General features: G+C 27.4%; 1 protein-coding gene across 2 annotated transcripts; it reads left to right on the top strand.

The window, feature by feature from the left end:
* The first annotated feature begins 1,349 nt into the window (after positions 1-1,349).
* Positions 1,350-9,385, top strand: PP2-A5 (phloem protein 2 A5). 2 transcript variants are annotated; one of them, XM_087473609.1, is made up of 5 exons: positions 1,350-2,064; positions 2,233-2,346; positions 2,885-2,963; positions 3,047-3,144; positions 8,845-9,385. In XM_087473609.1, the coding sequence occupies exons 1-5, from the start codon at positions 1,589-1,591 to the stop codon at positions 8,846-8,848; spliced, it is 771 nt and encodes a 256-aa protein (XP_087329735.1). In that variant the 5' UTR covers positions 1,350-1,588; the 3' UTR covers positions 8,849-9,385. The 2 variants fall into 2 exon arrangements, with proteins under 2 accessions (XP_087329735.1, XP_010439743.1); XM_010441441.3 differs by having other exon boundaries at positions 1,362-2,064; positions 8,837-9,385.
* The last annotated feature ends 3,000 nt before the right edge of the window (positions 9,386-12,385 follow it).

Genomic DNA, 12,385 nt, shown 5'->3' with positions numbered 1-12,385 from the left:
AAACACAAAAACTTTAGAATGCGTTTTATTAAAAATATCAAATATGGAAAACCTTTAATAGCTGAAAATCATATGTTTAAAAACTAGCTTAAAAAAAAGTTTAGAAGTATAATTTAAACTCTATTCTAGATATCCCCTATTTAATAAAACGGAAGTACACAACATTGTTTTGGTAGACTTTATAATTTTAATAAATAGTTACAAATAGGTTATACATAGGTTATAGATTAATTCATATATTAATTGTAACAAATAAAATCTTAATTGTAACCGAAAATCTTAAATGAGTTATTCTAAATTGATAGTTCATGGATATTCCAAACTTTATTTTCGGAAGATCACGTTGTTTCCAAATATCTAGAATCAAAATATTACCAATTTGTTCCACATATTTTATTGATAGACCACATGTTACCCAAATTATTAAAGAGATAAAAATATACTCTCAATCATACAAAAGGAATCAAATCTCGCTAATTTAACAAGATTAATCGTCGTGATCTTCGTAAAATAATTCTAAAATTAAAAATTAAACCTTAATGAGAATCTTCTAAACTTTGTATATAAATTATGCTAATCTCCTTTCACCAGAATACATTTCAGAGAACTTACGAAAACATAAAAATGACATTAGTTTCATAGTTTCAGAGAACCCGTGTTACAAAATATATACTATTAGGCATAAAAATATATTGTCAGACATATAAATGAATAAAATTTTAGCAATTTATCACACTTAATTGTGATTTCCGAGATCTTATTATGCAGTTGAAAATAAAATCTAAACTAAACACGGGTCGTTTGTCCAAAAAAAAAAACTAAGCACGAATCATATTTAAAAACTTTCACCAAGCATGTTCAAAAACTAAAATAAAAACAAACAACAAACATAACCATTTCTCATACATAAAACTAAAAAACTAACAATATTAAACTTACAAAATATGTGATTTTTCAATCTATCATATTTAGCATATGATTTTATTGCATCATATTTTATCCAAATTTTTTTTTAAAAACAATCATATAAATTATATTTTAATTTAAAGTTATAATATAAATAAAAAGAATTTCAACCCGTGCTAGAGCACGGGTCCTAATCTAGTTTCTATTAAAAGACTATCTTTGATTGGTGTGTTAAATATCAGGGTAGTCTGAAATTGTAGCTGCCTCTATGTTTTAGATTTGGTCAACTATAAATTATATTTGTTATTTTTCAACATATATTTAACATGTATATATTACCTTGAGGAAACGTTTCTTGGAACTGTGAATTAAATCAAACGACGTTACCAAATGCCCGAAATATGTATATGTCCTTATATTTTTATTCCGTAGGGGCCTAAATTAAATCTATCTTTGCGTGAACAAGTCAACACGTTTTTGGAGAGATTTTTCCATTTGGCCTAGAGTTTCCAGGAAAATAGCAAATAATACGTTATTGCAAACTCAAACAGGAATCGATAAAACTCGTTTTGTAATTTGCTCTTCAATGGCAGGAGCATCTTCTTCTTCTTATTCTTCTTCTTCTTGTTCTTTTAAATTCAAATTATAATCGAATAAAACTCGTTTTACAATCTGATCTTCGATGGCAAAAGCATCTTCTGTTTCTTCTAATCGACCTCAAGTGTTCATCAATTTCCGGGGAAAAGACCTTCGCAAAAGCTTCATCTGCTTTCTTGTGACTGCCTTGAAAAACGAAAACATCAACGTGTTTATAGACGAGCATGAGGAGAGGGGCAAAAAGCTAAGCGACCTTTTTATTAGGATAGGTGATTCGGAAATCGTGTTGGTTATCTTCTCTGAAGGATACACCGAGTCAAAATGGTGTTTGGATGAGCTGGTAAAGATCACGGAATGCATGGATCAAGAAAAACTCAGAGTGATTCCCATCTTCTACAAGCTTGATATCGCCGTAGTGAAACGTTTTCAAGGTAAATTCGGCGATCAATTCAGGGATCTGGAATGTAGATATAATAATACTAAACCAGAAACACCCCAAAAATGGAAGGAAGCTGTGGTTTCTGTTTGCCAAAGATTTGCCTTGTCCTTGTCCGAAAACAGGTTTTTTATTCTTCCACTTTTATGTTTTTGTCACTCAACTGATAATAAATATCTGTGTAATTTCTATGTAACGTTTTGACTGTTTTTGTCTGTACTTAATAGCAAGTAAAAAAGGAAAGCTAGTTGTCTCATTGACTGTTTTTTTCCTTTTATTTTCTTATACCAAAGTGATATAACCGATGAAGATTTCATAAGGATAATCGTCACGGAGGTTAAGAAAATGCTGTCGGATTCCTCCACAAGAATAGATGGGAAAATAGTAAAAAATGACGAGGCATCAAAGTAAGTTTATATATATATATATATATATATATAACGAAAATAGAACTGTTTTATTTTACAAGTCTAGATCATTTGGAAAGCTTTTTTGCATTTCTCTGTTTTGGTTCTATAGTTTTGGAAATCGTTTGAAGCATTGGAGAAATAAAGCCTTATAATAAACTCATACCTTTTTCTTAGTTTTGCACTGCAATACAAACTCAACATATAGAGACAAAAAGCTACAGCAAATGCAACTCTCCTAACCCACTAGATTAGTCTTACAAGCAACTTCAAACGACACTAGAATACTCTTTCAACAACGCCATTAATTTAACTAATTACCCTTTTTTCTTATCTATCCTTGAATGCTTCTAGTTTGTTTTGGGAGCCAAAAAGGCATTACTCAACACTCCCACTTGCCATCTTGCTTGCTGATTTTCCAAGAGAATGTTAGAATATTTCCTATATTCTAACACTATGTTCAAATTAAAGGAATGGAACCTCCGAGTTGTGTTTTCTTAGAACATACTCCTTTTTGATGTTTGGATTTTATGTTCAGTGAGGAAGCCGTTGAAGTTTACCAGTCAAACAACATGACTGGAAATACCCAGATTCAGTTACCGGAGCCTTCGTACGAGGTGATAAAATTTGCTTTTATTTTTTAGTTGATTGTCTTTTATGTATGTCTATGAAATTGACATGGAAGTTTATATGTCAACAGTTAAAAGTATGGGTTCTTGAAGCAAGGGAACTTTCTATTACATGGTCAAACGACTCCGAGTATTGGTTCTGGCTTCCTCTCATAAACCGAAGTCCAAAGTAAATCGTCTCTTAACCTTTTCTTTTTGTTTGGTCATAATCTTCTCTTTACCTTATTCATTTGGGATAAAAACTAAATTGACCTAAAATAAAAGGTTAATTACTAAACTAACTTATAAAATATGAAGGTTAGATGAGTTGTTTTTTCCTAATTTTTTTTTTGATTTGTTAGGAAAAAAGAAAGAAAGTCAAATCTATCCTCCCTGCATTTTAATAAAAATAAAAATATTTTTACACAACAAATTTATTTTTGCAATGACAGATTTTTAATGGCACACTTATTTGGACGACATATTTTTTTTAACGATAGTTACAAAAAATTATAATTAATAGCAGATTTATTTTTCACGAAAAAATTATATAGACAACATAAACTTTCATAATATATAGCAAATTTGATATAATGTCTGGCAGATTTATTATTCAAAGTTATTTCAAATTTATATTTTTCATTAAAAATTTATTGTAACGTGACAAATTTTTTTACAGAAAAATAATTACTAGTTTGACGTTTAGTGATAACAAATTTGTTTTAGGTTAAGACAGATTTTTTAATTTAACCAAAAATTTGTCATTTGATAACAGATTTATTAATGTTTTTTAAAAATTGCTAAAATAACCTACATGAAGACCATGTTATGGCATATTTGTTTACGTTATGAAATTTTTTTGTTTCCAAAAATCTGGTGTTTGATAACAGATTTATCAGATGTAAATATAGTGACAACATATTTGTTTTATGTTACGACAGTTTTTTCTTTCCAAAAATCATATCTTTGTAAATCAACATAGATATATTTTTAGAATAATATTTCCATGCATTATATTTTAAAATCATATTCTTATACATTATATTTTTTTATATATCATATTTTTAATAATTTTTTTTAAACAACATATTTTATACATTATATTATAGTTATCTAAATCATATTTTTAAAATCATACTTTATACATTATATTATATTTTTTATAAATAAAACTACAAATATTTTTTTTACATTATATTTTAAATATATTTTATACACTTTTTTAATAAATTATATTTTAAAAAAAATTTAACCATATTTTTCAAATCATATTTATACATTAGATTTTTTTTTTGTATATCATATATTGTATACTTTTTTAAAACATCATATTTTACACAGTTTTATTTTTCTAAATCATATTTTTTCTTTAAAAAGAATAAATATCATATTTTTATACATTATATTATATTTTTCACAAATAATATTTTAATAATATTTTATACATTATATTTTTATAAAACTTATTTAAAAAATAATTTTTTTAACATCATATTTTTGAATATTATTTTTATATATAATATTTTTAAATCATAATTAAAAATGATTTTAAACATCATATTTTTTTTTTTGTTTTTGGGCAAACATCATATTTCTTAAATCATGTTTCTTACATTATATTTTTTTTCATTAATCATATTTTTAAATAATATTTGAAACTTTATATTTTAAATCATATTTTTAATACATTATATATTTTTGGTTTTTTTTTTTCAAAAAAAAATTGAAATAAAAATTTGATGGGCTTTTAGTCTTTCTACATAAAAATTGTGTCATTCTAGTAATGAGATATGTGTTAATCTAGCAATTAATTGTGAAATTTGGATCAAATTGCCAAATTGGTGTATTTCTACTATTTACTAGGAAATTTCCCGCGCAAATACGCGGATTGTTGTATAATAGAATACATTAATTAATTTAAATATATTTGATAGTTATAAAAAACTTAACAAATTAATTTAAATGTCATTAAAAAATTTTACACTTTTATTTATTCAAATCATACAATATCAAAATATATAACTTATTTAAATATAATCATACATACATTATACATATCTCTTAAAGTTATTTGTTTTTTATTGTTCAACTTTGGCTATAATTTTTATTAGTATTTTTGAGCATTTGAGGTCATAAAATATTATTAATAATAAAAACAAAATTTTACTATGTGATTTAAATATATAATTTAAGTTTTTCATATAAACTAACACAAAACCTAAAGTATTTAATAATTAAAAGCTAAACTATTTTGAAAGTAAAAAAATACACATTTCCTATAAAATCATATGAAGTGCAATCAAAGTTTTAAAATACGATTCCCAAATTTTTTTTTAAAAAAATACATTTTTTTTATATTCCCCTTAGTTTAAGATATATTGCTAGGTTTAGTTATAGAGTTTTTTTAACAAATCTACCACATTCTAAAACCTTTCTCATTCCATCTACCACATTCCATAACTGTTTTCCACAAATACCACATTCAAACATTAAATGACTAAATTAACTTTGACTAACTTCTCCATATTTTTTTTTGAAAAACTTTAATTGAAACCAACACCTTTTTTTTCTCTTTCTCCATCGTTTCACTAATGTCAAATTAAAGTAGATAGAAGAAAGTTACATTCCATTTCTCTCTCTTTCTTTCTTCCACTGTTTATATCTCCATTTTTCATGTTCCATTATCCCATTTTTGTCCTCTAATCGATAACCTTTTCTATTTATCTTTGGTTTGTCCCCTCATGATAAATCACAAAACCAACAGTGGTGGCGTCGATGAGATGGATCTCATCACTCCAAAATTATATCTTTTTGTGATGTCTAATTTTTTATGGACATATTTACGACTTATCCATCGATTTCATAATTGTCTACTAAGATCTTAGTTTGTTGTCAAGATTCAGTTTTTTGGACCTAAAAATTGAAAGTTGTCAATTTCCAACAAAACCAACTTGTCTACTAAAAAAAATATGTCTACAACCTTAACAAATTGAAACTTGTCCACAAGCACCAAAACCAACTTGTCTATTATAGATCCGAAAAACAAAACCAATTTTTCTACAAACAACAAAACCAATTTATCCACAAACTTGTCCGTCACTATGTACTTGATAATTTGTCTATCGGCTCAACTTGTCTACAAAAATATATTTTTATAAATTTACTGAAAATAACTTGTCCACAGCCCCAAAAATGAATATGTCTACCATGATCAACAAATAAAACTTGTCTACAAACAAATCATTTTGTCTACGGAATAACTTGTCTCCAGACTCAATTAATGTTCTCATCTTTTCATCACACGTGTTTTTCTGTTACCTATTTCTCTTTCTTCTTCAAAATATTTACGGCTCATTTCTTTGGCCCACTGATTCTTACTTTTGTGCATATTAAATGTCAATTGTCAGTAGTAGACTGTCCCCTCATATTTATATAAAAAAAAGACAATTAATTTCAATTTTTTCTCATAAACAAGAGGGTATTTACGACTTTTAAGTGTCTCTTGTGGTAGAATCCAAAAGTAGTTTTCACTTGTGGTAGAATAGAAAAGATTGTAAGTAAATGTGGTACTTTTAACTAAAATCCCTTAGTTATATTTCCCATTGTAATAAATAGCTAGATAGAAAATAAAAAATCAATTTTTTTATGCAGAAAAATATTTAAAGTACATATTAGAATTAAAATTTTAAAATAGTGATTTTTATATCATTATATGTTGAATCACAAACTGAATATAATGATTATTACTCTAAAATAAATGTAGAGAATTTGTTAAAAATACTCTTTTTGATATACCCCTTTTCAAAAATACTCTCTTTTTTGGCCATTTTTAGTTTTGTCCTTCTTTAACTTTTAGTGACCATTTTACCCTTAAATGAAAAATATTTTATTCAATTAAAAGAAAAGCAAAATTTTCTCGCCAAAAAAATTTCGAACATATTTTCCCGCCAAAAATTTTTCGAAAAAAGTCCCTTGATAAAAATTTTGTCAGAAAAAATTTCCCACCAAATATTTTCCCGCCAAAAAAAATTACAAGATTTTTAATAGGTTTTATAAGGTAGAAACTTTTAAAAAAATTTTAAAAGGTTTTAAAAGGTTTTTAAACACCTTATAAATGCTTTTACAAGGTTTTTGTAAAGTTTTTAAAAGGTTTTCAAAAAAGTTTTTAAACATATTGTAAAAGCGTTTACAAGGTTTTTAAAAGCGTTTACAAGGTTTTTAAAAGCGTTTACAAGGTTTTTAAACACCTTGTAAACGCTTTTACAATATTTTTAAAAGTGTAAATCTTTTAAAAACACTTTTAAAAACATTGTAAAAGCGTTTACAAGGTTTTTAAAAGATTTTTAAAAGCATTTACAATGTTTTTAGAAGGTGTAAATTTCAAAATTTTTGGCGGGAAAAAATAATTTTTGACAGGAAAAATTTTCGATTTTGGCGTGAATTTTTTTTATTTTTTGGTGGAAAAACTTATCATTTTTGGCGGGAATTTTTTTTGATTTTGGTGACTGTACATTCTTGTTGTCATTCATAGAAAGAGCAATTTGGTCATTTTGCACATAAAAAGAAGTAGTTTTAAAAGTGGCCAACATTGAGGGATATTTTTAAAAAGAGACATGGAAAAAGAGATATTTTTGAAAATGCCCATAAATGTATTACAATTTTGTTGGATGTAAGTGAGAGTTAAGAAAAATTGATTTGATAATTATATTACATTTTTTTATATTCCCCTTAATTTAAGTTATATTGCTAGGCTTATTTTCAATTTTTCATCCTTGTAGTAAAAGCTAGAAAGAAAATAAATATCAAATTGCTTTTTTATATAGCAAAATCCTTAAAGTGCATATTTGAATTAAATTTAAAAGTAATGATTTTTATATAATTATATGTTGAATGAGAGACTAAATATAATGATGAGTATTCTAAAATATATTTATTACAATTTTGTTGGAGGTAAGAGAGAGGTATAAAAAAATTATTTGATAATTATATTACCAAAATTTCCTTCACGAGAACATTTCAAATTTTAAGAATAAAATAAATATATATGAATTTGTATGAACTAATCAAATATCTAAAGTAAAGAATTAAGATGTTTTTCGGTTGATTCTTTTATTATGAGATGGTTATAACCAAAATATTATTATGGTCATCAAAATTTTATTATACATATTAGAATACATATGTATTTTAAATAAAAATAATATAAGAAAACAAAGAAGAAAAGAAGAAGTACATAAAACAAAGAAACAATAAATTCAAAACAATGTAAAATATAGTAAACAAAAAATATAATCAAATTCTTATTGTGGTTTTCAACCTATGCAAGAACATTATAAAAAACAAAGAAAATATTTAGGATTTGGGATATGGTGGAGGAGGATGTGAGAATAGTTATTTATAGGATAAAAAGTGATGGAAGTTATATTTCTAAAATAATTAAATTAGAAGAATTACAATTATAATTAATAATGTGTTTAAATGAAAATGAATGGAAGAGAAAAAGTCAATTTACAATTTATGAAATTTCAGTTACAATTTAATAGTAAAGAATGAATATAAAATATGCATTAATGTATACAATTAATTGTGTTGTTTAATTAAAAATAAATATTAAATTTAAAAAAAATAAATGTCAAATGGACCAATAAGTAGATAGCAAAACCTTACTTTTATGTATATGATTATACTTTGCGCAAAAAAAAAAAACATTATCTTATTATATAAAGTTAGAGAAATAATCTCAAATATCCACGACAAACGCATTTTAGACTACTATTTTAAAACTTTTGAAGAACTTTCATAAAACTGATTTGTAAGTTTAGTATAATCTCAAATATCTTTTCCTAGATTTATTTTCTATTACTAACCACAATATTGTCCAGTGAATCAGTTAAGGAAGTTGCGATTTTGAAAAAAGTTTGCTGGCTACACATATCTGGAAAGTTTGACACACAATATCTGTCCCCGAGGACAAGGTACGAGGTAGTGTTTGTGGTGGCGTTGCTTAGAAGCAACTCAAAATGGAAGACACCAGTGAATCTAAAGTTGGTCTTGCCCAAGAGTTTGGGGAAACTGCAAGAGCGGAGTGTGAACATGTTAGATTACTTATCTGAGGATTGGGTTGATATTCCTGTCGGTGAGTTCACCACATCGAACAAAAATATCGGGGAAATCTATTTTGCAATGTACGATCACGATTGCAACCAGTGGAAGTCAAGGCTCTTCATCAAAGGTGTTGCAATTCGTCCCAAATCCTAAGAGCTTCTCCAACAGTGAGGATGCTATTTTGAGGTTTTTAAATTTTTTAAGATTATATTTTGTATTTTTTGAAAATAAGAACTTGTGAAAGAGTAATTAAAATTTTGCTTTCTCCAATGGTGAAGTTCTTATTAGGGTTTTTAATTTTGAAAAAAAATATATTGAATTCTCTAGTTGTTGCCATTGTTGACCCGACCAAACTGATCACAAGTCTACCATGGTCTCTCTGACCAAACTGCTCGGGTCATTGTCACCTAACCCGAGCCTTCCATGTTCTCCTCTTCTCCAGATCCCACAGCATCCGCGCTCTCGCTCAAAGCGTTGCACAACACGCAAACACGTGAGACAAAAAGACATGTAGAACAACAAAAACAAAAACAACAACAACAAGAAGAGCAACAACGACAACAAAGCTATTGGTTTCCTAGTTCTGTATCAAAACAATACAAAGATCAGACTAGGCAATGAGTTCCCTGATGAAAAGTCTGTTTATGCTTCCTCGAAAATCTACACTAGAAGTAACAAACATAGAAAACCACCTCACAAACTCATGATGTACAGATATAGGGGAGTGTAGGCAAGCAGGACGAACCAGAACCTCCACTATATAACATCCAAACTGACTTCACATCCAATAGAAGTGATTAACATTAACCATAAAACATATGCACACTATAAAATCAGAAAGGCATAAACAGATAAGGGGAAGGAAAACTGATCACATAACGAAAACAGAAAAGACAAAACAATGGTGAGAAGGTAGCTGATCTGCAAAGCAACAAAAACAACAAATTAAACACCAAAGATTCTTGCTTTCTCGACATTTATAGACTTATAAATGCTTACAAGACAATGATCATAGCCAAAACTGAAACAAATACAGATAAGTTATATCCTAGTTCACTTTTTAAAAGCCACCATTACAATCACTATCAACTACAATGGGACATACTTCATAGCCTTATCAGCACAACTAAAACCATTTGATTGAATAATTTTGAAGACATAAACGATAGATTTTCAAGCATTCTAAACTTTCAAATCTTTCTCGTTAATTCTAACAGTTATATTTTGCAACACTTTAATAGAATATAAGAGAGTTTTAATAGAATTGTAAAGATATCAATTTCACTAATTTCTCTGTTTCGTTCTCTCACCACGTTAACAAAAAAAAAAAAAAAAAAAAAGCAAACTGAGCATCACGAGCACACAACAACCTTAGCAGAAATCGCAGACACCAAAAAAGCAAACACGTTGTCATCTTTCGTTCATGCGAGTAAAGAGAAACAGAGCAATAAAACAGAAAACAGAGAGAGGTAAGAGAATAAAACAGAGACTTTGATCACATTCTACAAAAAGATTACCCTAATTACAATCATGCCTATGGACAAAGATATAAACAGATTTTGAAGAACCCTAATTTCTATACCTTTACTAAACAAGAATTCATAGAATCAGAAAAAGGAAATTACCTGTATAATCTAGATTGGTTAATCAAAATCTGCGAGTAAGCGAAGGTAACGCTATATTTGGTGCAGAAGACTCAACGCTTTCACATTCAAACTCGTCGCTTAATCTGAAGCTCCGATATGTCGCTCCGATTGGTTAATCAAAATCTCTGATTTCCGATTGATTAGTCAAAACTTCCGATTAGCGATTGTTTAATCAAAACCTCCGATTGCCAGGTTCCGATTTTGTAAAAAAAAAAAACTCTTCGTTTTGGGTTGAGAGTATCGCGATCGCGAAAGAGAGAAGAGGAAGAGAAAGAAAGGGAAAAAAAAAACTTGTTTTTATATTGAAAACCAACTCAAGGATATGCTGACACTTATCTATTAAGAGGCAACTCTTAAGCTTCCTAAATAAGAGGCAACTCTTATCTTTTTTTATTAGTTCTGATTTATTTTTAGTCACAATCTGTAATAAGAACCTTGGCTAAATCCACCGTTGGAGAAGCTCTTAAGAGCATTATTATCGGTAGAGCCGTAGAAGGGTGGATCGTTTCTCAAAAAAAAAATCCTTTTTTTTACCCCATTTTTTTAATACTATTTAAATTTTATTTCATAATTAAACTAACCATCACATGATACATAAAAGCATAATAAGTTTAGATACGTCTCTTGCTATATTTTTTTAGTGTAGCATCCATGTTTACCTTTTTTTTTTTTTAACGCATAGGTTTGTTTGATATATTTTGACGAGAATTATATATAATTGATAAAATTTATAAAATATTATCTTATAAAAAACTTTAAATTACTATTAAGGTAAAATTTTTAATTTAGATACACAATTTTTTAAAAAATCTAAAAACTCAGTTGTTTAAAAAATCAAATCTGATCAGAAAAATTATGAATTTAACTCGACGTCCAGGCGAGGTTGATCGAACTGGTGATCTCGCATATCTTAAACATTTCTTTGACCACGAGACAAACGAAACATTTTTAGAATCATGAATTAATCTCGTTTTTTCATATTAATTGTTCTTGACCACCTATATTTTCATTTTTCACAGTTTTTTTACTTTTTATATTTTTTTCTCGTTATTTTTCATTGTTTTCTTACTCTTTATATTTTTTTCTCACTATTTTTATTTTGATTTTTTTTATGGTAGTTGTCATCGTTGCTTTTACCGTCTACTTCTTCGTTGTTTTCTTCTTCTTCCTTTTGTTCGTCAGCTTCCTCACATTCTTACACTAAATAGTTATTTAAATTTTTTATATTACCTCATAACTTGTTAACCCGTCAAACTCCAAGACCAAAATCATTACCTCTTTTCTCTTAAAATTTGTGCAATTCATGAAGACCAACATAGTCACCAAACACACCCAATTATTAATATTTTCACTCATATACTTACTTGGTTTTAGATCGACACGTGTTGAAACTTCTCAAACCAAAATCTTTAATACTACAAAATTACAAATTATTTGCAGAGAAACTAATATGAACACATGTACAACTAATAAAACATGTGTGCTTGTCCTCAATTCGTCTTCTTTAAATTCGAAAAAACAACTCAAACAACATCAAATCAATGTCTTGGGACATGAATCCTTCTTTCTTAGACCCAAAAATAAAAATTTACTACAAGAATATCAAATCATCTATAAAGTCATACAAAAAAATGTGTTTTACAGTTCATAAAAGATATAAAGCACAAACGGAGATAAGTA

The sequence above is a fragment of the Camelina sativa genome, chromosome 11 (genome assembly GCF_030686135.1).
Source record: "Camelina sativa cultivar CO46 ecotype springtype chromosome 11, ASM3068613v1".
Lineage (NCBI taxonomy): Eukaryota > Viridiplantae > Streptophyta > Magnoliopsida > Brassicales > Brassicaceae > Camelina > Camelina sativa.
The sequence above is the reverse complement of the archived record's forward strand: the minus strand, read 5'-3'. Positions and strand labels throughout refer to the sequence as shown.